Here is a 26,904-nt window from a genome sequence, read left to right as displayed (position 1 = left end):
GTGTCGGATGGTCAGTGTTGTTAATGTCCCTGCTGCATTAAAGCAGAGTGCCAATCCTGCGCAGATCAATGTAGCCGAAGCGAAGCGGATAGGTGAAAATGGAGTCGAGAATGGGCCGAGAATCTTGAGCACCCTCAGAGCAGCAGGAGCACTGAGCCGAGCCCGATGCTCGGGGAGCAAGGCACCAGCGAGAAAGCAGATGTGCCCATGTTACATTTGTTAGAACAGTCTTCTCACCTTGTGGTAACACTGCGAACTGTAGCTGCAGGAGAGCGTGATCGCCAAAGAGAGATGGAGAGAGGAGGGGGGGGGGGTGAGGGAGGGAGGAGGGGGGAGGAGAAAGAGAGAGAGAGAGAGACAGGAAGGGAGGGAGAAGAAGGAGAGAGAAAGAGATGGAAAGGGTCGAGGGGGAGCTAGAGAGAGAGAGAGGAGTTTAAACTAAGAGCTATGTTTTGGGACGGAGTAATCTGCTAGAGAGCAGTGTGTGGATCGGAGCGCATTGTGCGAGTGAGTGTGCGGGGGACAGATAAGGAAAGAAGCCCGCCAGACCGGCTGCTTGTTTTAATGTGCTGACTCTGGGGAGATAAAAAAAAAAATATTGACTCTTCAGTTGTGTGCCGTGAGCCAGGGCACGAGCTGCACATTTAACCGAGGTGCACCAAAAACAGGGCGTGAAAGCGGACAAAACACATCCAAGCAAAACAGTCCATTTAGAGGATTTTTTTTCCCTCCCTTTCTCCTTTTTTTTAAAAATCCGTTTCCTTTTTCTTTCGCTGGGACCGTTCCCCATTTCCGGTAGAGACAGTGAAAAAGGAAGGGAGACTTCCATTGACGGACAGCCACTAGAGCAAGTACACAGAGGCGAGAGGACAAAAAAGAAACAGTCGCTGATAACCAAGATGTTCGAAATCAGCCGAACCCTGAACGCCGCTTTGTTGAGCAATGAGGTAAAACCACGCGATTTGCTTCTTCCTTCACCTCGCTTCTCTCAGTGTGTGAGTGTGTATGTCGCCAACCATCCCCTCGGGTGTGCCGTTCTGTGTGTCTGTGTTGTATTAACGTACCCATGCTTATAGAACGTGGCAGCTGCAAGGGGTTAGCTTCATGTCCAGGGACCGAGGGAGTGTGCCGTAGGTTTAGATCCAGGGCTGTTTGAGGATGGAGAGAACCGCACCGCTCTCCGTAATGGATGAGAGCCTAGACTCGCTGTCTCTCCCCCGCCACACACACACACACACACACACACATGCACAATCATTTCATTTTCTCATTTACTCAAAGCAAGATGGTTCTAACTGCTGAGCTTGCTTGATGACTCGCCCATCTGGGGCTCACACTGTGTGTGCATGTGTTTGTGCGTGTGTGGGTGTGTGTTTGTGTGTATCTGTGTGCGCGTGTGTGTACGAACGTGCTAGCACGAGCGTGAACGCGAGCACACGGCTGCCTATCGCTGTAGCTGTCCACCCTTCTCACTCTGTCCTCTCATCTATATCCTTCTTTCTTTTTGCTCCCTCTCTTTTTACCATTCTATTTTTTTCCCCTCTTTCCCTTTCTCCTCTTTTGTTTCTTTGTCTCGTCCTGTGTGTGATCGTGCACCTTGCAAGCAGTATCTGAAGATGATGGTAAGGTACTCCCAGTACTCGGCACTAGCCCAGGCTGAAGGCTCCGTCCCAGGCATGGGCTCCCTGCTTTTACCCCACGATCCATCCAACCAGCCGGGGGCCAGGTCACTGGGGGTAAGAGGATAGACAGATGCGTGTGTGTCAGAGAATGAAAGAAAACAACAACAACAACAACAACAACAACAAAAGGAAGTGTTATAATAGTTACTCAATTTAGGCAAATGAGTGCAGCCCTGAGGCTTTATTAGCAACTGTTTTCATGCTTTCTTGTGTAATGACTATTTATATCACTAACATTACCAGCAGTGACAGAAAGAGAGGGAACAACTACTGACTACTTGTGCATGCGATGTGTGTTTATACTTTGTGTGTGAAATTGAAAGCATGTGTGTATATTTGCGTGGGTGTGTTTATTTATGCATGCAACTAGTCGTATTGGGTTTATGAAAGGTTGCTTGTAGGTGAAGCGTAAGTGGATTGCGTAAGACATGTCCTTGAATTTCTCAACTTTATTTTTTATTTTTTCCAGTGAGCCATCTTTGTGCACTAGACAATTTTAGAGTGAGGCAGTTTTGTTGAAGTGAAAGTGGTTCAGCATGCTGCATTGTGGGACAGCATTTCATAATGCACAGAATTTCATACATTCATTACAGAAGTACATTAGGCACCGTGTTCTTTTTCTTTTCTTTTTTCCAAGGCAAAAGGGCACATGAGTAAATACATAGCTGACAATTTATGAGGTTAGTAGTTCCATTTTTTGACAAATCTACAAACGGTCGTGGCATTCTTACATATATAATAGCCCAATAGATCATCGAAAAAGAATTTACAGCACTACAGCAGGCCACTTAATATCCATCTTAATCAGAATTGTTTCATTTGCACCAAATGAACATTACACAATGGGATAAAATAGCCTCTTGTTTTCTGTCAGTTGTGCCACATGACAGCGATCTGATGTAGCGTTTCTGGTACGAGAGCAGATTTTGATTGAGGGGGGAAAAAAAAGAAAGAAAGCCCGTGCAGTGCAGGAAAGCCATGACAGACTGGTACGGTATGCGACGGTCGATTAAAAGTAAATCCCTGACTCGGTGCATTAAATTCGACATGAAGCTGTGGGTGTCTAATCTGTGATGGGCTCTCGTTCCCCACAAAACAGGATCAGCTTGCCTGAAGCTGCAGCACTTTCTTACACAAAACGCCGCACTAGTGACTATGCTGGAGCTCCTCTGCCAACACACACACACACACACACACACAAGCACACACACACACACACACACAGCAATGGCCTGATGTGTGTTCGGCTTAAGAAACAGCTAAGCAGTGTTTACCAGAGACAGCAGATACTGAGATCCTTACTTGAAAACCCTTGTGTGCATGTGCAGAATTGTTATTATTGTTTTTAATCGTCGTTTTTTTTTTTCTCTCTCCCTTTAGTTTGAAGAAATAATTAAATTAAACTGAAATAAAAACAAAGAAACCGAAAAGAAACCGTTTCAATAAGAATCGTCCTTGGGTTTATGAATTCTCATTTTGCTGAAGAAAACAAGCCAAGCATCTCCAGCTCTATCGATCCATCATAAATGAGTAAAAGTAAGAGAATGCTTTGCATGATTTATGCCTTCACTTGGGAAATGGGCAGAAAGGAAAAACACTTTCTATTATCTGAAATTAGTGCACAGATGGAGCATACTAAAATATAATAAAATGGTTCTAATGCATTTGCTTCATGTTATTCATTCACAGTGCACCATGAACTCCAAAATATAAATCCAGAACATACATAATGAATGAAATGAGTCTGTTTTAAACAGTAGGTGTGATTTATTGTTAAGGCGCTAAGAATGTGACCACATATTCAGATATGCTATGCTGAGCATCAGCTAGGCGGAAGAAAAAAGAAGAAAAAAAAATCCATACACGACCCACGATTCTTATATTTCAACGTGTTTCAGATAATCAAGCGGGTTAAAACAGACCATCGTTACTGTGATTAATGGTACCTTCATTAAGTGAAGCCAGATCATTTGCATACATTAGAATAGTGTGAGGCAGGAGGTAAGAGGCTATCTGCAAGCGCGCTTCATGAAGCAGACGCATATTTTCAGCAAATTAATGCACAAGCTTTTTATATGCATTAGACTGTGTTCAGAGAGCATGTAAAAAAAAAAAAAAGCATGAAATCTAAAATATTCGATATACAAGCTTCCACCACTGTCTCTATAAATATACAGTATAAGAGTGTTGTATAATATTTATATTTCAACATTGCCTTATATCAACGATATATCCTGTCAATCCAGAATTTTAGTCGAAATGTTACATCCATCAACCAGGGTAAAACGCGAGAGCGTGTAATTATTAAAATGAACGGAGCATTGAAAGAATCAATAAATCACAAGTGCATCATGATAATGAAGCTGCCATTAATATACAGTGTTTGAGCAAAAAAGCAGTTCATTAGCGCAGCAGCTAATGGCTGCCGCATTAGAACACCGTGCCATCCCAGCTCACGATTTCTCTGAAAGCTGGTGAAACCCTGAAATGGCATTCGATCAGGAGGAACAAATACAGAGCTGTTGTTGTTGGGTTTTTTTGAGGGGGGGTTGTTTTTTTTTGGATGGAGAGCTGGTGACACATGACCCGGCGCTCCGCATGCTGTGCTACATTGAGCATGGTTTGATTCCCAGCACTGGGAGATATTCAACATGAAAAAGGCGAATGTTTCCGAAAGAGCGGAAAGAGCCAATAATGGGAAATGTGCTGTGATGAAAACACGGTGCCAAAGGCGAGCGGCTGAGGGGCCGGACAACGCTACAGATAGAAAACAAACTGCATGCGTGTTTGGAAAAAGTGTGATTCTGATGAGGGAATTCAATCACACACATACACACGGTGCTCTTTTATCGCTGTTCCATCTCACTGGGTGTTTATTTTTTTTCTAACTCCATTTTCAGCCATTTTGAGGAGGTTATGATGTCCCCTAAACTCATTTGAAGGAGCAGAGAGGCAAGCGTTGGAATTGTGGCGCGATTGGCAAATGTCTGTTGGCAGTGTTCAAGACAGGCAGGGTCAGCTCTATTTCACAACAGTGATTAGCTCGGCCCATCTGCCGAGCCAAGCGGCTCCTCCTGCTGTGATTGCACTGTTTCTCTGCTTAATGTAGCCCAGGAAATTAGTTCATTTGTGCTGCTCAACCCCAGGCCCACCGATCCACGACCAGGTGCGGCATTCTATTGCGCACAAAGCCGCAACGAGCACACGTGTACGCGCACGTGTGTGTCTGCGCTTCTATGTGCAAGAGAAGCAAAGCATCCAGGGAAGCAGACTCATCAACTACGCCAGCATTTCAGCACAATAGCGGTAGATTGCGCTCGATCACATTCTTGCATGAAAATACAGTTTTTATTTTTCTGATTTCGGAAGCCATTTCATTGCAGCTTAACCCTTTTCATTTCCATCAGCATCATCTTTATCTTACTAATAACTTTATCTTATCTAATGTATTAATTTCTCAAAAGCTAAATGATAATCATTATACTTAATTTTCCCTTTTATTTATTTATTTATTTATAAAAACCTGCAACGTGTCCAGTTATATTATATCTACCCATGGCTAACACTCCATGATTTTAAATGTCGGGCATGAAAAGCAACTATTAAAGTTGTAGGCCAATCACAGGTCACTGCACACACACACACACACACACACACACACACACACACACACTCACACACACACAAGTGTGAAAATCACAGAGCCTCCAGAGCCGTGAAATTGCATTAAAGAAGTCCCTATTATTCACATCCACATAGACCTGCTTTCAAATACAATTTAAGCATTACTTAAGGATTTAATATTCTATTTTAAGACATCAAATCTGGAGTGAATGGACTTTGTTGTAATATAGTAAAGAAAAAAAAGTCCCAAAAGTCAGTCTGGCTGAACTACAAAGTAACAATTCCTTCGGCTCGTCTCAAGACTGTATCAGCGTCATTACCTGACCGCTCCGTCTCCTCCATAAACGATTTATCCTCTCTTCTTTCAATTACGCTGAACTACAGGAAGTCGCCTTCAGAGCTGATGAAGGTCTGTTGGACAGCACACACAGACATTGCTTGAACTTGAGCTGGAACCGAAACACAAAAGGCTTAGCTAGTGATGGTTAAATAGTTAAGCAAGTGTTGCTATTCTAAATGACTAAAAGGACTGGGATAAAATGAGAGCGTGAGTTATGTTAGAGAAAGAGACGTGCTGAGCTGGAAGTGCTCAGTCTGGGGTGGGGAGCAGGTGTCCAGCCAGGCAGAGCGAGAATCAGAGCAGCCCACTCCAGTCTGGCCTCAGCTCCCATTTCCTGTGGAAGACAGGTGGCATGTACTGGAGCGACGGCCCTCTGTAGTGCGCTAATCAGAGAGAGAACCTGAAATTATCCAATGATGAATCGCAGAGCAGCAGATTACAGCTCGAAACACTGACTCGCTTTCATTTTCCCACTATTTGCACTGCCATAGCGCTGTCTTCGCTGCTGTCGAAAGGGAGGACGAAAGGGAGACGGCCTGATGTAATGAAAAGCTTTGAATTAGACAGCATTTCCCCCTCTCACTCACTCTTTGAAAAGAAAACAAAGGGAGCAGTGACTGAGAGAGGGGTCAGCGTGGTATATGCAGGTACCTAGACCTGGAAGAAAAAAGCTTGTGATTTCAGCAGCAACAGGAGGGCAGTGGGTGGGCAGGATGGCTCCAGAAGAGAAGATACACAGATACAATGTACACACCCACACACACAATGTATTATGTTCCACTGTGATTACTGTGATGATCATGAAGATAATTAAGGTAAAATCAGTGATAAGTGAAAGCTTTGTAATATAACTGTTATCAAAACAGCTTACACAATGGGAAAATCTCGAATAAAAAAAAGAATCGATTTTGTAGCACCAATACTTTAGCGTGCAAATTGTAAATTACTATTTAAAATTCAGGAGGGGTTTTTTTAGTTAGTTTATTATTTTTGTTCTTACTTAATTACTGCTCCTAGTTAATCCAGCAGCGCCGGTGTGATATTGTTCCCTGATAATGTAAGCCTAGTGAAATGATTATAATTATTTATTGTCTTCTACCTATTTTACGATCATTTCAGCTCAGCTAAAAGAGTGTTTTATAATGAGAAATACTGAAGAGTGAAACAGGACATGAGTGTTTTACCCTAGCCTGCCTAAGTACTGTAATTAACATTTTTTTGCTAATTGAAGACAAGCTAGGCAAAAGGGCTGAACTGTATAGAAAAATCAGCCTCTCATTAATCAATCTCTCTCTCTCTCGCTTAGCCTAGACTGAAACAAAGGCTGTATTATCCGACTTTTGCCGTTCAGACAACTGCTTTGGATTTGGACGCTGAAAATAACATGCGTTACTCAAAATGCAGGATAACGAGGAAAGTAAAGTATTCTTGCTTGCGCTGTTTCTAACATGAAGCCACGAATCTGATCCGATCGATACACCTGCTTTTGTAGACTAATCACATCTCATAATCAGACAGCCGTCTCAGAGCTGGATGAGTGAAGCTGCTGTGACTCATAGGTTGGTGAGAAAGTGATAAATGTGGCCAGCGCCTGAATGATAGGCTGCGCCCGAGAGCTGACACGTTGACGAACGGCACTGTTTCCGCTAAATTGATAGATTCTTAGTCCATACATTTTATCGATCTGCTAATTGTTCAGGGGGGTGGAAGCGGTTGCAGTCGTGAATAAATGATGGATGTCTGTGGCATGCATCGGCTGCTGTGGAAGACCTCAGAGGCGTGGTGTTGCTTCCCTTAATCGTCCTCTTCGCAGCCCTGAGGAGCCGTTAGTCCCTGCTAGCGCTCTCTTCACATTAATAATGCAGTCTCTCTAACAGCAGCATTCAGCTCTAAATGCTCCACAGTAGAGGCTGTCCAAAACATCAATAGCTGCTCTGCGAAATAACCCCATTTGATGCTGAGGAAAAGAGAAAAGTTACAAATGATAATTAATCCTTAAGGCATTCTTCCTCAAGCTACACCGACTTTCTGTCTCTCTCGATGGTGCTATGAATTTTTTTGGAGGCTAGCAGTAGTGACGAGGGTGGGTGCAGGGGCGGTGGGGGTCGGGGGTTGAGAATTACTAATGCTGCTTTTTCCAGAGCTTGGCCTGACAAGGTGACAGAGGATGTACAAACAAGCAGAGATGGGCAGGAGGCAGGAGAGCGTAGACGCGGTCGGATATAGCTTGAATTTCCATTTAATTCCACTCCGGAGATCAGAAGGTCATAGCAAAACAACAGAGAGCGCGATTACTATGTAGCAAACACAAACAATTAATTCCCATACTCTCAGTACTGATATAGCATGCGAAATAAGAAAGAGACAAATAAAGCACAGCCCTTTATTAATTGTCTCATGGCTGAGATGGTTATTATGTGCAGATGTGTGCTAAATGGAAGTGTATAATAGATTTGGTGCAGTATAAATGCAGTAATGGCTGCTACTCTAAAGCTGGTCAGTGCACAAGTGTGAGCTCCCTCCTTTGAAGGGAAGCACTGATTAAAACCTCGGCCAGATGGACCACAGCGGTCCTCCTCGTCGCACTGTAGAGCCACCGACCGGGATCAAACATAGCAAAGGCCATCCAACAGCCAAGCGTCCCCAACGCCCGCTCTCTCAGCCACCAGCCTCGCACACCACACACAATGATAATGAACCGAAAGGTTGAATTTCACTCGCTATCACCTCTCGCATAAAGTGACTGAAAGAAGAACATCCCACTGTGTACGATAGTCTCTGCTCACCGATTTATCATTATGACATTCATTCAGGCAAGACAATCCTCAGAACAGACCTCTTTAACAGACTAGAATAACCTGCTATCTTTCAAATGATTTTTCGATAAATCTTGGTTTTCAATAGAAAGCCCATCCGTTAAGGATTATAAATGTGTAGTTATAACACTGCAGCCCTGAACAAATGATGACAAATGGATGTTCTTTCGGAGGCACAGGAATTTTCCCCGTATGCTTTCGACGTCTCGCTTTGCTTTACTCTCCGCACATCGGAGGAGCGTGTGATTGGTTTAGGTGAACCAAGGCCAGGTTCAGCAGCGTGATACACACCAGAGACAAAAGCATGGCAGTTGTGTACTAAAGCTGTCATGATAAATTGATATGGGGTTGTGGTGCCTTGGCAAGGAGGTGACAGTTACGCAGGTTGAGGTAGCAGAAAAAGTTTACTACTGTGTTGGGCGATGAAACAAGACCTGAAGCCACTGTCACTTTCAGACATGAAGGCTGGAAATGGAAGCGGTACACTTTGAAGATTCTGGATGAAATTTAAATGCGCTTTCTGGTTTACTGTTTTATTTTGGGTTTTTTTTTCTTTTGGGGGGGGGGGGGGTTGAATTTATGCATCGGTGAAATTGAAATAGTGGCAGTGGAGAGTGATAGTCATTGGTCAAAAGAGAGTAGGCAGATAGAATGTTATGGGAAACTCTTTAGATGTAATGTGTGTGAATGGGGCCAGCAGGTGGGATATGACACATTCGATATATTTAAGGCTCATCATCATCAGAGACATCAGCAGCTGCAGTGGGCTGAGGTGAGAGTAGCTCCATGTTTACTAAACAGCGACAGAAAATTAACGGCAGGTGGCTTACTGGCTTGGCCACTGATTAGCGACAGTAGGATAGCTGTTCTTTAAATCATGGATGCTATGGGGAATTGATCTTGTATTGGAAGATCGCAGGCAGGAAGGTCTCTCTGATCAACCTGGACACTGTGTAATGCACTCCCTTCCAATGAGAACTTCACTTGTACTAGACTACATGATATGGAGAAAAATGGCAATTTTACTGCTATGACTGTGTATATGTATACATGGAGGAAATTAACATGTTTTAGCAATACACACACACACACACAAAGATAACCTTTAAGAATGCCTTTGAAAAAAGAAAAATGTATTGAAATCATTCTCATGGCTGGATCAGCTGTTGCAAGGTTACGATGGACTTTAACTGGAAACATGGCATATATATATATATATATATATATATATATATATATATATATACATACATATATATATATAAACTAGGTATGAAAGAATTGGAAGACATTTTGCTAAAAAGTGTTCATTTTCCCTGTGTGTGGAGACTTTTGGGACACCCTGTATATATCAGTCCATACAGGATTTTTTTGATTGTTACAGCCAAAAATGCTTGATTTTGCTGCGGCTTTTATTTTTTTGGTGTGCTTTTTATTTTGTGTGGAAAACTACGAAATTGCAATTGCATGGTTATTCGCATTGCTGTTTGTTGGTACAGTATATGAGACCTTTTAGCTGTACTGTACTGTTCAACGCACGTGAATCGAAGAGGGCTTTGGCTGAATGAGCATCATGATGACATCACGTGGCGCATTGTGGTGACGTCACATGACGTGTCGTGGTCCAAATCTGCGGAAAATCTTGCGGTAATTTTGAAAAATCGCAAGCTCCTGCGAATATTGCGGCATTGGCTTGGTTTTGCATTCATTTCTGCCATGGCAAAATCGCAAAATTCTGGAATGACTGATATATAAACAAAAGAACATTAACGGCTTGCCTGCCTTTAAATGCATTCATCTGCTATGTTTTGCCATGTTTTGCACAACCACACCCATAAGAAACATATCGCTCAGGGATTGGTCAGAATGCTTAATGCTCACAGAAACCAGTTAATACTGCTCATCCCAATGTGTATTAGGATATTATGATTATAACAAACAAATAACGTATTTTGTGATCTCTTTTCACATACCTCCTTTAAATACTATAATCTATACATTGGTAATATCTATATTGAAAGAATAAGTTCATACAGATGCTTTACTACTCCTGATATGAGCTCTTTTCCCCATGGCAATATACACACAAAAGCAAAGCAAGAAACTAATGATTGCACACACATTTCAGTTTATAAAACAAAGTTAACGATGCTTATATATCCGTTTTAATGAAAGACATTATCGGAGAGGTTTAAAAGAAGCTTCTGAGAAGAGAAGCCGCTTGAGCACAACTTGAGTTGACACCTTTAGAGTTTAGACGTTGCTATCTTAAAATAAACCCGTGATGATCGAGGGTGAAAATTGAGATGAAAAGGTATGCATTTACAGGCAAAAAAAATTCACAGAGTTGAAACAATTATCACCACGTCTCTCGCATGTTTCAGCATGTCACGCTCCACAGAGAGGTTCTAAAATATTCTTGTTATGAAGAGAGGAAAGCGGGTAATCGTCATATAAAACAGTATGAAGTACTTGTTAACGTACAAATAGTGTTCTTGCTTTAAATAAAAACAAGCGTCATCTGACTTATAGAAATTGCTTATTGAAAAAATGATTACAGTGCGTTTGTGTGTGTGTGTGTGTGTGTGTGTGTGTGTGTGTGTGTGTGTGATTACCGGACATGATGTGTTTCTTCAGTTCTTCAACAATTTATTCTCTCTTCTTCCAATTATGCTGAACATACAGCAGTCACTGTCAGAATCTGCTGGAAGAGAAACAAAAAGCATTCAAGAAATTCCTAAATTCAGGGAAAAATTTAGGAATCAGAAAATTGGGGTGGGGGTGGGGGGGGGGCAAAAAGATTGCAAACTGGATTAGATGCAATATTGTGATTATCAATTAAGAAGAAGTAAATATTAAAAAGCGTGATACAAATAAAATATATTTTATTTAATATTTAATATTTAATACTGTTTATAGCACGTGGCTCAACACACACACACACACAGCCAAATGTTTGACTCTGTGTTTGTGTGTGTGTGTGTGTGTGTGTGTGTGTGTGTGTGTGTGTGTGTGTGTGTGTGTGTGTGTGTGTGTGGATGTGGGCAGGATGTGGCAGGCAGGGTTCAATGTAATTAGTCCGATTGAGGACTGAAATGAGGCAGTGTAAGGGGAGGCTGGGGCCCGTGTGTGTATGTGTGTATGTGTGTGTGTGTGTGTGTGTGTGTGGATGGTTTAATTGGAGCTCAGTAGCTGGTAAGATCAGAGGTACTCCTGAAACAAAGGAGAACAAGGTGGCCATGTTATGTGGCTGGCAATGTGAATGTGTGTGTGTGTGTGTGTGTGTGTGTGTGAGAGAGAGAGAGAGAGAGAGAGAGAGAGAGAGAGAGAGAGAGAAATGACAACCACTAAATTATATTTTACATGCTCGGCTGTTGCTGAAACATTACAGTAGCTCTTAAGGGAATATGATGTCCTATTGAAGTATAAAAAGAAATTCTAGAAAATAAAGTACTATTTCTTCCATCTTCGCTATACAAAAGATGTCTCACATCAAAACAAAAGAAAATAGATTTTCAGCGTCAATTAGCTGGGGGTTGCACACAAAAGGCCCTTTTACAGAATGCAAAATAAATCAATTAGTCAGGTTGTTAGCCTGTTAGTCATTTCACAGACCCCTTCTGCTTTAATGGCTTTTTGACAGCTGATAAATGATGTCATTTACATTAGCTAGCCTGTTTTAAGACTGTTCGGCTTGTGGTCGTAAATCGCGCCCAATACACACGGCACATGATAACAGAGTAAATCGGGCAAAATGGCCGACACGCCGTACAAGTCCGAAGGAGGTCTATTAATTTGTATGCGTTTAACTATGGTAGGCTTCATATGTGTGCGGACACAATGAATGAAATTTATTACAGTTTATTACAGTGGAAACACAATGTGCATGCACACACACACACACACACACACACACACACACACACACACACACACACCACCCCACACATATACTTACACAAGCAAGTAGGAGTGGCGGCAACCGCTGAAGTCACAGCTTCCATGTTCTCAAGGCCGAGCCTCTCAGCGTGGACGGAATACCATTCTAATCCCTCACTTCTCCCGCTCCATCTGTCCCCGCTCTGCAACTGGTCAGACACACACTGAGAGAGGAACACACTGATCGCATGATTCATACAGGGCCCTATCCTTCCTCAGCTACGCTTCACAAAGTCTGCTTCAAGTGCATGCGGTTGTAATTCAACACGAATTCCGATCTGATTGAAAGGAATTCGGATTGAACGCGATTTTACAATGTCATTTAGTCACATTAAATTGTTGCGTACATTTCACACGACAAAGCCAAGCTTGGCTTATTAATATAGCAATATAGCAGTTTGGACACTGCGATTATTCTTGTTTATACCACTGCGCTGTTCAATTCCAATATGATTGGTCGATATGTTTTGTTTCTCTGTAACATAGCAAACTCCATTTTGGTGTCTTATTACCTTCAAGGGAGGAAAAAGTGAGGCTGGTGAGGGACTGTTTATAGCTGCTATAACGTAAGTTGTACGGACATTACACTTCCTTAAATGTAACTGCAGATTTTTTTTTTTTTTAAAGCATGACATGTCATTCATTAATCAATTACAAATTGGAGTCATCCGCCCATCTGTGCAGTTTAAGAGGAATAATCCACTTTCGGGTGGTAACAGTAACACCATGTTATGGATAGTCCATCATGGAGTATTTTCCTTCAACAGCATGCGCCATTGTGCGTTCCTCCTTACTTCTGAGATTACGGGTGACGTAAAATACAGACAAATAGAGGAATAGGGCGCTACTAAGACAAATAAATTGGTCACAGAAATCTCTTGCATTATGAACACTTAATTCTCCTATTTTAGAAATAAAGAATTTCAAAAACAGAGGTTATAAGGATATAAGTGTATATAAGTAGGAATAGAGTGGACATTCATTGATCGACACAGCATGGATAGGGAAACCTGTATCCAAAACACACACTATAAGCTCGGTGTCATTAGCTGGCTACTCAACTTGTATAAAAGTGGAGTGCACTTCGACTCATTCTGCTTTTGGGTTAACAGCGCCGCAGAGTTTGGAGGCAGTGGAGAGGCTCTGCGATGGCTCTTATAAGTGGCTAGCATGCCACAGATTTGTGAACCCACACAGAGGTTAATGGACTAACTCAAGTTTGTATGAGCTGCTACGAGAGGGGCCTTCATATAATCGAGTCAAACCTGCATGTGATTAAAACAGTAAGCAGGTTGTTTTGTTCTCTTTCTCTGTTTTTGATTAATGAGTTGTTGGGAGGTAGATGAATAAGGAGGTATTTCACCGATATTTTCCACATTTAACCAAAGTAGTCTTATAAAATGGAGAGAAAAAAATATAATAGTGAAAACAGAAGTTTACGTACAACATTGTGATCGAAAACGTGTTCCCTTATTAAGATGTAAAAATACAGACCGTATTATACGTATAATCTAGGCAAAACGGTAGTCATATTGGACATACCTAGAAATTAGTATTGTTTTTTTGTTTTTTTTCATGGTTTAGACTTTGATAATAAAAATCAGCATGCTTACATTACAAATGGATTAGTTTATAAGTTATTAGCCTAATTAATTGACTAGCAATTACTTGAATTGAATATAACTGTATATTTTTTTTTTACCAGTCAAGTCTTTATTCTAATCAGCACCACAAATGAAATATACTGTGAACATTGACGTATACTGTGCAGACGATGGACAAAAACAAATACGGCTGTAGTAAATACTATAAAAAGAATATTACTTTATAGATATTCTGACATACTACTTAGTAACTGTTTTTAAATGTTGTGGCCTCAAACTGCAGAAATCATGAGCTGATAATGGTGTGCTCATTAGACCGGTTAATATATGCAACCAAGAATTGTGAAACAAATTAAAACTCTTTTTTTTTTTTAACCTATTTTTTTTAATTCAGCATATCATACAGTCAGCAATAGGCTATGCTTAGTGAACAGTCAAAATAGTGGTTATGGTGCTTATAGACTAAAAGGGTATTGATTTCCCATGATTTCCCATTAGTACAGCGCACTTACTCGGTGACTTCTGGCCATGAGGTCCTTCCAGTGTCTTGGTCCTTTCTTCCAATTCATCGCAGACAGAAAAACATTTCCAGGACTGCAGGGTTGATGTGGAAAGTCTTCTTGTCAGTGATGCACAGATCTGTCACTGTCACATTTCCAGACACTTCAAGTCCTTGAACAAATGGCATTGTCAATTGCCAACACAGACATTCAATTTCGGTAAGCATGGGAAGATATTTCTTGCAACGATACCGCTAATTTTTATTCGCTCTGGGCTGTTCTAATCTGCTTCAGCACCAGGCATTCCTGTTTCTCTCTCTCTCTCTCTCTCCATTCTGGCTCATTCTTCATCAGTCCATTCTTTGCTTCTGTATTCTGGTTCAAACTGATATGGTTCACGGACATTTTGGAAATAATTAGGCTCCTTGATGTCCTCGTATTGTGACATTTTTCAAAGTAAGGAGTGTAAATAAGCATAAACGGTGAATAAAAGAGTAGGCTGAAGTACTGCTGGAGTTAGTTGTATTCACTAGCATTGACTAAATACTATAGTAACAACACAAATGTGCATCTTGGTTTAGGAGTAAACTTCCAGAGTTCCGGTAACCAGATGATAGTAGTTCATACAAACAAAAAAAAGTGTATAACAAAACCTTATTGCAAAACTTTCAAATATCAGTCTCTAAGACATCAGAAACATATTCCTGACCATTTTGTGTAATAACTTTTTTTTCTGTGGCAGCTTTTATATGCTTCATACCACTATGGACTGATTAAAAGTTAATTGACTTTTTAACAGATATATTATGCAGATATAATTTTATGTTGATCTTTTTTCCCCAAAAAAATTGTTAAATTCCCCTTTAATATGTTGTCCTGCAAGACTACAAACCACGCCCATGACACGGAACGCCTACTAGCAAATCACACTACACAACATTCTCCGGCACACGTGAAAATTTGGTCAATTTCCCTAACCTTAACGCCAACCGTATTTCTTGTGGCATAACTTGTAATCATGGGAATACCTTTTAAGGGGCGTGGTCTGTAATCCTGACTGATGTTTCAGGTATTTGTTGTGGGCATAACTTGTACCTTAGTAGTGGGTGTGCTTGGTACGGGGCGTGGTCTGTAATACTGACTGATGTTTTATGTATTTGTTGTGGGCGTAACTTGTACCCTAATAGTGGGCGTGCTTGGAACGGATCGTGGTTTGTAATCCTGCCGAACTCAGACAGATACACGTAAAGATATATTAATAATAACTATTTAATAATTACTAATAAATGATCAGATTGATTTATTCGTAAATATATATTATTATTAATCCTTAATCAGTAATAATGAATGTGACTCAATCCAGTCAGTTATTATTTTGCAGGACCACTTAATTATGATGTCCTGTGAGCTTCAGCAGAAGTAATAGGTGCTTGCTATAGAAACACCAGGTGTTTAATACCTAGTTAGTACTAAAAGTGTTAAAAGTAATGCTTTTAGTAGCCTAAGTAAAAAATCAGTCACCTCTATGTTTGGGTTCTTGTGACTGTATACGAAGGTCTAAATGCTGTGTGTCGTACTAAATTAAAGATGGCATGTTGTCGCTATTCCTCAACAAATATGATGTTTCCTCTAAATAAATAATAATTTTAAAAAAAAAAAGGACTCAGTGATCATATAGACCTAGGTTAACTCGTGGCCTCGATGTATTAATTCTCAGACACATTTATTTAAAGAAAGAAAGAAAGAAAGAAAGAAAGCATGTCACGAGGCTCGTAATAACCTGACAGACAAATGTGACTTTTCCTGAAGTCCTGCCTGCAGGCGTGCGGCTGGGAGGCCCGGCTGTCTCACCACTGGGAAACGTGTTTCATATTTCATACGCTCACTGGCTCCTGATGCCAACAGTCATTCTTATCCAGCCGGCTGAACACCGGGGGACGTGTGGCTTTTGTGTTTCTGTAGGTACGGAGCAGGTTCAGAGACGATAAGAGCAGAACTGTAATTCGTTTTCCAGCCCCATGATTTGCTCCTTTTGTATGAGCACAGCGGTGCGATAAATCCCCTTCCGCATTAAATGACACCTCAGGTATTTTCCTTCCGCAACTTTCTCCCGCGAAATTCAGGCTACGTCCCAAATCGCACACTGCCGAAGAAGTGCAAAACAAAAAACACGCAGTCTGTGACTGGGACTTGTTGTTTTTGTGTGGTAGTGAGTGTGGCGCTAACGGCCTGTTGCACATGGAAAGCAAAATGTAAAGTGCTTGTTCCGGCTCGGAAACGTGTTTGTAATTGGGATCAATTGATCTGTATTAGAAATGATGGCGTTAATAATGGGAAGAGTCACGATTTGCTTTCTTGCTGTGTAAGAAAGCGTTGCGCAGTGGCTCATGGGAAAAGCGAACTGATGGAGACGGCAATAGGTTTTGTCAGCAGTGGGAGCCCTGGCACTATAGAGCCCGGAATATTTTATACTGTTTACAGCACGTGGCTCAACACACAGACACACACTCAACCAAACGTTTGACTCTGTGTGTGTGTGTGTGTGTGGCCTATATATAGGCTAGGGTTATATATATGTTTATATATATATATATATATATATATATATATATATATATATATATATATATATATATATATGTGTGTGTGTGTGTGTGTGTGTGTGTTTGTGTGTGTGTGTGTATATATATATATATATATATATATATATATATATATATATATATATATATATATATATATGTGCGTGTGTCAAATGACCATATTTATATAGTTATGCAAATGTAATTCTTGTTCAAGCTTAAAACTCTTGCTGCTTATTGTGTATATCCTGCGAGCTTTCAACCCTTCTTTATTATTATTATTATTATTATTATTATTATTATTATTATTATTATTATTATTATTATTTTACCATTTTCAATCACCACGTGAATACAGGCGTGGTGGCAAATTGTCCTGTCAATTGTTTCCGCGCATGCGCACTTCACTTTTGCACACCCATCAATTCCTGCCTCTTCACAGCCTATAGCCTATGTTAATGCTGCAGGCATTTTGTGATCATAAAATACAATATCAAAATATAGCCTACTGCCTGTAGTTTTATGCTGGGAGCATTCAATGATAAAGTCACAGTAATGAATTGGACAATAAAAAGAGAGACCTATAAATGTGCGCTCTAGTAGGACACTTTGATAAGGTAGGACAAATCGTAAGAATACCGGGATGTCCTTTCTCAGTAAGTGGAGAGCTTTAATTCCAGATGGCTGCATACTGTAGCTATAGTATGGGCTAAATAATGCACCACACATGTAATTTAAGCCATTATTTCATAAATGAATATAGGTAGGTCGTACTATACAGCACGCCTGTGCAGAGTGTGTGTGTGTGTGTGTGCGTGTGTTGGATGTAGCCGTACATCCGAGGTCTCCCTGCGGACACGCGCCGTTCACTCTTGCCTGGGCGCGAGCGCGCCACCCCTTCTGTGTCTGCGCTCAGCCAATCAGATTTCACACGCGCGTGGCAGGGCGCTCCTTAAATGGTGTGAAGGAAAAGGGATGCTCGCACTAGCTCTCTCGATTTTAGGCAGGGCGCTGTAATATTTTTGTTTTATTTTGTTTTGTTTCTCGTTTTATTTCACGTTTCGGTTCCGTCGTGCGTTCAGGAAAGGACAGAAAAATCTCTGCCACGCGCAAGCTTCAATTTCCGCCGCGCGCGCACACACACACACACGCACAAAAATACGCCACGGTCTCATTTATTGTTCTGAGCGATCCGTCAGCGTCCGACTGTCCTTGGGAGAACCTCAGCACCTCGCCGTAGCCTAAACAGCACAGACAAGTCCTCCTGACTTCCTTTACTCCAAGTGTCAAAGCCCGGAAACGAGAATGGTCATGGTGAGTAACGGAGCCGATTCATTATTTATGTAGCGATGCTTCTAATCGGCTGTTATTTACAGCATTCTGATTATCTGAAGGTAGGGGAAAAAAAAACACTAAACGTGTTCCTTAAAAACCGCTCCGTTTATCTCCTGCTAAAATAATTCAGAAGTTGTTTTCTGTATAATGAATGAGGGATGAGGACAGAATATGGTGCAATTCAGTATTCCAGTATTCAGCATTCAACTCTCCCCAGATATGATTACAGCTCCGGTAGGCAATCGAGTTGTGTGTGTGTGTGTGTGTGTGTGTGTGTGTGTGTGTGTGTGTTTCAGTCTCTTCTACAAAGAGCAAGTGAGACGTTCCCCCAAATTCGTTGCTTTTCTAACCACTATGTGTTTTTGTCTTGTTTTGTTTGTTTTGTTGTTTGTTTGTTTTGTGTAGTATTGCTCATTTCAATTGGTGCACAGAAGCAGTTCACTTTTCCAGTTCATGCATGCACCGTAGAGTGGTAAATAAATGTGTGACTTCTGTAAGCTTAAATGAATTCACTCTTGCAATTTCAAGTGGATCAAAGGATACCAGCTAGCACAGAAATCAAAACCTTTTCAAATAAACTGTAACGTTTTTGTACCAGTGATCTGATGAGAAGACATCCTAAAACCCTCTGTGTACCCACAGGTTTATACTTTTTATATATATATATATATATATATATATATATATATATATATATATATATATATGTATATATTGCAAAGCCTGTAAAGGGTGTGCATTAAATAAAATCACCGTTAATTGGCGTTATGTAAATTATATATTAGCGATCGTTAAAATTTTAGGCGTGTGAGTGTGTCTGAAGAGGGTGAGCCATCCTGCTGAAATCAGTGCATGCTTTTAGTGTGCATGCATTAGTGGTTAATTTATATACCCAGTGCTGCGCAGGCATCCTATCAGCGTAGTGCCTGTAAGTGCACACTCAAGCACGGAGCTCAGCAGCGATTGATTGGTTTTGCTGGTACGGGGGGAGGAAAAAAGGCTTCTCCTCTTTGCCAAGGCGTCAGTGCTCCTGTCTGCCGTGCTGCCAGAGCGAAAGGTGTTAATTTTCCAGGGGAGTGGAGATGACGGGCAGCTGAGGCAGCCAGTGATGGTATCGGGGTGGGTGGGGCAACAGCGACTGCACCCAATGACGAGGGAGCTGGGAGTGGGGCTGCAGCGTTTGGCTCGCGCCGAAGCCTGTGCATTCACAAGCAGCTGTGCTCAGAGGAGGAATGCCCACTCTTGCTCTTGCTCGCCGCACGCTGCCTCACTACCGCTGAGCCGCATTCAGACAGACAGAGAGAGACAGGGAAAGTGAGAGAGCTCAGAGAGAGAGGGGACATTTACACCGCTGCGGGAGAGAACCCTGCTCGCCGGCTCACAAATGGAGTGGAATGGGTTTAAAATGGTAAGGCTGCTGCAGTGATTTTGTCCCTCTCTTCATGTGTGTGTGTGTATGTGGTTTTGCCCTTGTGTTTCGGTACCTTCCGCTGCAGTACCCGCATTAGACGTTCTCCCACTTTCTCCTTCTCCTTCTCTTTCTGTGTGAGAAGAAGCACTTGGCCTCTAGAAATATGGATGGAAGGAGGAGAAGGGAAAGAGGAATAAAGGAGGGATGAGGAGAACGAGAGGCAGGACAGGGTGGCTGCAGCTTGTTTGATGTCTGCTTTTAAAACCTGTTTTACGACTAAGGAGGCATGCAGAATCTTAATGAACACCTTTAGATCTGCACTCACTCTCTCTAACCAGTGCGGGAGATCTCTGGTGCAGATTTACACAGAGTGTGTGTGTCTGTGTGTGTGTGTGTGTGTGTGTGTGTGTGTGGAGCTCATTTGTTCCCTAATTTGTCTAGGCTATAGTTGAACAAATTTGTGCTTATTCACAGAAATATTTTTGTGGTGATGCTTGATGTGGATGCAGATTGTGGAACTGCATGGCAGCGTGCATTTTCTTGCATGAGTTTGTAAATGAGTATGAGTGGGAGTGACCCAGCATGTGACAGCGAAGCGTGTGTGTGTGTGTGTGTGTGTACGTGTGTGTGTACGTGTGTGTAAATGTATGACACTGTTTCTGTATGTTTCCGTTTGTGTAAACATGTGTGAAGATCAACAGCTGTGTGTACATTTGCTGGAAATAGCATTGTGGTGGTAATGAGCAGGCTGCAGTGTACATACGTGTGTGTGTGCGTGTGCGTGCATGTGTGCGTGTGTGTGTGTGTGTGTGTGTGTGTGCATCCATTGTTGACTAAGGGCTCAGAGGCTGCCTCGCCCGGCTGTCACCAGGCTAGTAAGAGACTGTGCCTGCCAGGAACCAACTCTCCCCACGAGGGAGGGAGAGAGAGCTAGAGAGCGAGAGAGAGAGAGAGAGAAGGAGAAACTACAAAACTACCCAAAATCCGAAAACACTAGGCCTATGTTATCAACATCTGTTCAGATATTAGCAGGACAGTGTAATTGCAGGGTAGTTGATGGCTAATATTGCACGCGTTAATTGTTGAAAAAAAATGACACAACTGTCAAACATTAGACAAGATCTGAACATTTTTCAAACAACATCCTCCTCTGCTGCTTAGTGACTTTTTGGCTATTTGTATCCAAAATGTGGGCAGCATTATTCTTTTTTTCCCTTTTTTTTTCAGGCAAATATTTGGCTGTTTGTGTGTGGGCTTTAACATGCAATCAAAATGCTAATTGAAAAGGGAGCGATTTCCAGCAGTGAATCCTGATTTACCTTATGCTGTCTTTCTTCTTGTGTGTGTGTGTGTGTGTGTGTGTAGTATAGTAGCGAGTGTTGAAGGATTCAGGGGGCGTATAGATGGGTAGAGAGAAAGCGTTCCTAGATGTTTTAGATGCTGAATTGATTAGCGCACCTCCTCCGCAGTCCCCTGCTCCCATGACCGCTGAGCACGGTTCACCCCCCCATTTTTCTCTCTCCGCCGCTGATCTCCTCCCTCGCTCCTTTCTTCTCTCCACCTCCTCTCTTCCGTACTCGAGCCACACCAGTCTACTCCAGGGCTTTCTCCTTTATTGTCCAGCTCCAAGGTTGCATATCAATGCTAATAAGTCCGTGGATAGAATGAATATTAAAAGGCAGAGTATCGAGGCGCAGGTGGGCAGCAGAGAGAGAGACAGAAAGAGAGAGAACAGGAAAGACTGACCGCTGAGCGTTCAGGGCCAGGCAGCATGGGTGAGAGAATAGCTCCAGGAAGTGTGATGGCTGGGCGGGAGACTTTGCACCCTTCTCCCCCAGAGCGTGACTGCACATGACACCGGAGTGACACAGTGGGCCAGTTTATTTATTTCAGAGTGAAGAAAAGGGAGCGAGCAAACGAGAAAGAAGTGGAGGATGGAAAGAAGAGGGTGAAAGAAATGGCATGCTACAGTACTCTCTATTCCTTACAAACTGCAGTGTGGATTATGAAGGCAATATGGATTTGTCACGAATTTACTGCACTGCATGGTGGGATTTAGTGCGCTGACTGTTACATTATACTGCATATGCACATTTATGATATTGTATAGTAATAACACAACTAGTGCAATATATAGGGAACAGGGTGTGGTTAAAGAGAGTAAAAGAACTAAATAAAGAGGCTGATGTTGTTTCCCAGAGGGATCCGTCTCTCTCTACTGCGTCCATCCGTAACTACTTTATTCCACTGCAGGAGAGCACAATGAGTTTAAATGACTATTTCGTGCTGCCCTTCCCCGTCGGCCTCAGGTGGTGGCGCTGTAGTGCCTTTATGTGCATGCCTCCTGCAGCTTCACCTATAGTCCACTATGCACTTTTCCGTGCTCAAAGCACAGCTACAACTACAAGAGTATTTCCATTCCATTGTTTAACGCCAAATTAAATAACTACATCAATAGAAATGTGACTATGTTATTCAAATGAACTGTGCGAATCATACTACTCTATTACTTAGTAATTAATCAGTAATTATTGTTTCTATTGCATATTTTACACATGTGGGTTGTTATTTTGTTGTGTTTTTTTTTTTTTTTTTTTTTTTTTTTTTTAGAATTTGCACACATTAGCCAGATTAACACACGCCACTCAATACAATTGACTACACAGATAGAGAAATTTCATGACTGACGCATGATCACAGCAATTATAATACATATCTGCTCATGGACCGGACACGTGGCCAGTGAGAACACACCGAGGATGCAATGAAAATATGCTATATACTTTACAAACACCCGGAAGCTATAGTCTTAACATGTTTGTTCTGCACTGTAGGGATAAAGGAATTTAAAAAAAAAAAAAAAAAAACACAATGCAACGAATGTAATTTATTTAGTCATGAGAGATTCAGTCAGTTATATGCAAGGCTGTAGTGCAACAGAGAGTTCTGATTTATTATTGTCTTTTTTTTATCATTTAACCTTTATTTAACCTTTGTAGTCACATTCAGTCAAAAATCTTTTACAAGCGAGCGCCGGTCGAAAAGAAGGTAGCACGGTAACGCTTATAACAGCACTGTGAAATGAATCAAAACATGCTTTATGTGCTCTTATTACTTTTATTCTCATTCATTAATATTCAGTTTATTTGATTCTTGTTTATAATAGAAACTCTAACCTCAGCGTATAGTTATAGTCTTTGCTACAAAAATATCATTAGCCTTATCGTTAGCATATAGTATTTTCTTTAAGATTACATATATTCTAGAGTATATTTCTCTATACACCGATGGGAAATATCACCGATGAAGTTCAAGTCCCGACACTGACAAGTAACGCCGCATCTAGACGATAAGCACGCTGGAACTTTGTGCTTAGCGATTCTTTTTGTAGATGGGTTTGTGCGTCGGTTCGTGGTTTAAAGTCACGCTGCCGTTTTTGATAAGGCCACATTAAGAGGTCTTTAATGGGATAAGACTAAGTTGACAGTTATTATAGCTTCTTATTATCTCGTGAAGCTCAGTTGGCATAAAATGAAGTAGGGTAATTTTGGGAGCCTTGACATCTTTCAGATGGCAAATTATCTTAGGTAAGCAAAGGTTAAGAAGCCAAGTGTATTCAAACAAAATCTGCTCTGCTCATTGTCAGATTTTAATGCTTCCTTTTTCCTTTTCTTTTTTTTTTAAGCAGACTTCATTTTTGTGTGAAAAGCTAAATAAACATGAATACCAGCAAAACGTTTTAGTTAAAATTTTAATAGGCTTCCACAGTGATTTCTCTCATTTATTCATCTGCATTCTCCCTGCAGATAGCTGAGGCAAACGCGAACGAGAAGGCAAGAGGGGGAGAAAGGGAGTGTGTGCTCTTAAGCAGGCTTCACAAGCCTAATTCCTCTGGCGCAAATTCAAAGTGCCATGCACAGACAGGCGATAATCAGCTAGATACTCTCTCTCTCTCTCTCTCTCTCTCTCTCTCTCTCTCTCTATCTCACACACACGCGCACACACACACGAGCACACAATATGCACAGTTGACATGCAAAGCCATGGTTGTTGGATGGTCTCACCTACTGCTGCCTCGCTAAATCCGTATTCCACACACCACCGTCCCTAAGGCTGATTATCATTCAGCACTCGTCGTCACATGTGGAATGAAGATTTCCTTTTATTTCTGCCTTCGTTCCTCTTCTTTCTCAGCCTCTGTCCATCTCTCTTACTCTCTATCTATGTCATCCGTTGACTCTTTCACCCGCTCGCTGTCCTCTCCGTTTCCTTCTGTCCCCCTCCCTTCATCCCTCCCACCCATGTGTTTTGGCATTCGTACAGACGTTCGGATTTTAGCGGCAGCCTCTCCTGAGACTGCGCGCAAATTGCACATTTTCTCCGATCTACATTTTACACCCCAGGAAACGACAGCAAAGGTGGCAGAGGCAGCAGCAGGCGAGCTCTTACCGCAAGCTATCAGCGCTAGCTGCTCATAAGCTCCCCTGCTGTGGGGCAAGAAAGGACATCTCAAGGTCATTCATTCACATGACAGCAGCATGTATCGAACGTCTATGAATATGAATTGAAGTGACAAAATGTCTATCTCTAGCACATGGGGATAAAAGGATTAGCACCTGGTTTGCTCAGTCATTATTGCAGCATGCTGATCTCAAGTTTGAGCAGTTTGAACGAAAAGTGAAATGTTCTCGGTTGCTCCGGGAAGAGAGGGAATAGAAAGAGCAAAAACCAGAAACATAAGCAAAGATGGCGACGGTTAGTATAAATGTCAAAGACGGTTCTAGCCTCTGAACGCTAGCGGCATAGGGCCAAAGTTCAAGGAAGTTAAGGCTTTCCGCTCTGTACCACACGGCTATTCCCACAACGCAGTCTGACGGAGAAAGGGCAAACGGTACGACGCAAAAAAATCATCTTGATCAAAACAGTAACCATAGATACAATATTGCTGGCATTTCAAGAAGGTATTGTATTGTGTGAAGTCTTGCCCTTAGAGATCTCTCTGTGGCTGTAGATATCTCGCTGTCAGCCCGAGTTAGCTTGATCAGTGTTAGGAACAGACCCAGTGCATGTTGCTTTCTTACCTCGGAGCAAATGCGTTTTTATAATTTCCTTTGCTTTCTGCTTTCATTTCCGCGCAGCAGGTTTATTGTCTTAACTGTCTGACTTAAGTGCTTTAAATGAACGCTAACGAAAAGTGAAATACACGACACCAACAAGCACTTCCAAAATGAAGTGAATAATTTACACCGACCGGAGAGTTTAAAAACGGCTTCTCGTACTTACGCACTGAGCGTGTAAACTCCAGTGAGTTTCCCTGCTATATATAAATTTCCGGCGCATTCTGTATGAGCATCGATTGTCCGCTATGGACATTTTCAGTTAAACTGTAGCCCACTAGTAGAAGATGAAGCTGCTATTTTGAATTCATGCCACATTTTGTGCTTTTGTTGAGATTCTGCAGGGGAGTTATATCCTCAGCCATGAGACTCCATTAGCTCTTTGTTTTCCTGCTGCAGCTTTGCCTCAATACCCTCCTGTATATTCTGACCCATAATTTAGAAACAAAGACATCTTTCAGTGTTGTTTGGATAAAAATAAAAATAAAAACAGATAGTGAATGGATTACAGGACGAGCTTTGGTAAATTAAGACCCGTAATATTTCAAAAGGCATTTTGTTAACTATAGTAACGATACACTCACTGGCCACTTTAATAGGAACACCGGTGTAGCCCTAAATAACCACTTTTTGCAACCACGGTGAGCAGGAAAGCATCTTGGAAAGCACAGGATCTTGAACCTTGGGGTGGGTGGACTACCACTTCAGAATACCATACACTGAGTTCCATTCCTGTCAGCCCAGAACAGGAAATTGAGGCTACAGTGGCTACAGGTTCAATGAAACTGGACCGTTGCACATTACCTGGTCTTTTTCAAATCTTCAGCTGTTCATTTTCGGTGAGCCTGTGCCCACTGTAGCCTCAGGTTGTGAAGAGTGGTTATTTGAGTCATCAGTACAGTTGTGAAGAGTGGTTATTTGAGTCGTCGCTACAGTTGTAAAGAATATTTATTCGAGTTGTCAGTACGGTTGTAAAGAATGGTTATTTGACTCATCAGTACAGTTGTAAAGAGTGGTTATTTGAGTCATCGCTACAATTGTAAAGAATAGTTATTTGAGTCGTCAGTACGGTTGTAAAGAGTGGTTATTTGAGTCGTCAGTACGGTTGTAAAGAGTGGTTATTTGAGTCGTCAGTACGGTTGTAAAGAGTGGTTGTTTGAGTCGTCACTACGATTGTAAAGAATGGTCATTTGAGTCATCAATACGGTTGTGAAGAGTGGTTATTTGAGTCGTCAGTACGGTTGTAAAGAGTGGTTGTTTGAGTCGTCACTACGATTGTAAAGAGTGGTTGTTTGAGTCATCAATACGGTTGTAAAGAGTGGTTATTTGCATCGTCAGTATGGTTATAAAGAGTGGTTATTTGAGTCATTGCTACGGTTGTAAAGAGTGGTTATTTGAGCCATAAATACAGTCATAAAGAGTGGTTATTTGAGTCATCACTAAGGTTGTAAAGAGTGTTTTTTTAAGTCATCAGTACGGTTGTAAAGAGTGGTTATTTGAGTTGTCAGTACGGTTGTAAAGAGTGTTTACTTGAATCGTCGCCACGGTTGTAAAGAGTGGTAATTTGAGTCCTCGCTACAGTTGTAAAGAGTGGTTATTTGAGTCATTGCTACGGTTGTAAAGAGTGGTTATTTGACTCGTCATTACGGTTGTAAAGAATGGTCATTTGAGTCGTCAGTACGGTTGTAAAGAGTGGTCATTTGAGTCGTCGCTACGGTTGTGAAGAGTGGTTATTTGAGTCGTCAGTATGGTTGTAAAGAGTGGTTATTTGACTCGTCATTACGGTTGTAAAGAGTGGTTATTTGAGTCGTCACTACGGTTGTAAAGAATGGTCATTTGAGTCATCGCTACGGTTGTAAAGAGTGGTTATTTGAGTCGTCACTACGGTTGTAAAGAATGGTCATTTGAGTCATCGCTACGGTTGTAAAGAGTGGTTATTTGAGTCGTCACTACG

The 26,904-nt window shown here is 41.6% G+C and overlaps 1 protein-coding gene and 1 long non-coding RNA gene across 7 annotated transcripts in view; one reads left to right on the top strand and one right to left on the bottom strand.

Annotated features, from left to right (window-relative positions):
- The first annotated feature begins 381 nt into the window (after positions 1-381).
- elavl4 (ELAV like neuron-specific RNA binding protein 4) overlaps positions 382-26,904 on the top strand; it is a 75,706-nt gene continuing 49,183 nt past the window's right edge. For 2 of the 6 annotated variants that reach the window (XM_017468440.3, XM_017468438.3), the window contains exons 1-2: positions 382-947; positions 1,608-1,736. In XM_017468440.3, coding sequence (XP_017323929.1) covers positions 900-947; positions 1,608-1,736 — 177 coding nt within the window. In that variant the 5' untranslated portion in view covers positions 382-899. Of the gene's footprint in view, positions 948-1,607; positions 1,737-17,952; positions 18,402-19,626; positions 19,831-26,904 lie in introns of those variants that run through there. The other 4 variants (XM_053680353.1, XM_053680349.1, XM_053680351.1 and 1 more) reach the window with 4 other exon arrangements.
- LOC108265769 (uncharacterized) lies at positions 1,651-16,955 on the bottom strand. Its single transcript, XR_008396468.1, has 6 exons — positions 16,286-16,955; positions 14,518-14,890; positions 12,421-12,565; positions 11,078-11,163; positions 5,627-5,717; positions 1,651-1,730 (listed from the first exon to the last, which is right to left on the bottom strand). It is a non-coding gene; the product is annotated as an uncharacterized LOC108265769 (long non-coding RNA).

Source organism: Ictalurus punctatus, chromosome 5, assembly GCF_001660625.3.
Source record: "Ictalurus punctatus breed USDA103 chromosome 5, Coco_2.0, whole genome shotgun sequence".
NCBI lineage: Eukaryota > Metazoa > Chordata > Actinopteri > Siluriformes > Ictaluridae > Ictalurus > Ictalurus punctatus.
Note: the sequence above shows the minus strand (reverse complement) of the source record. Positions and strands in the feature narration are given on the sequence as shown.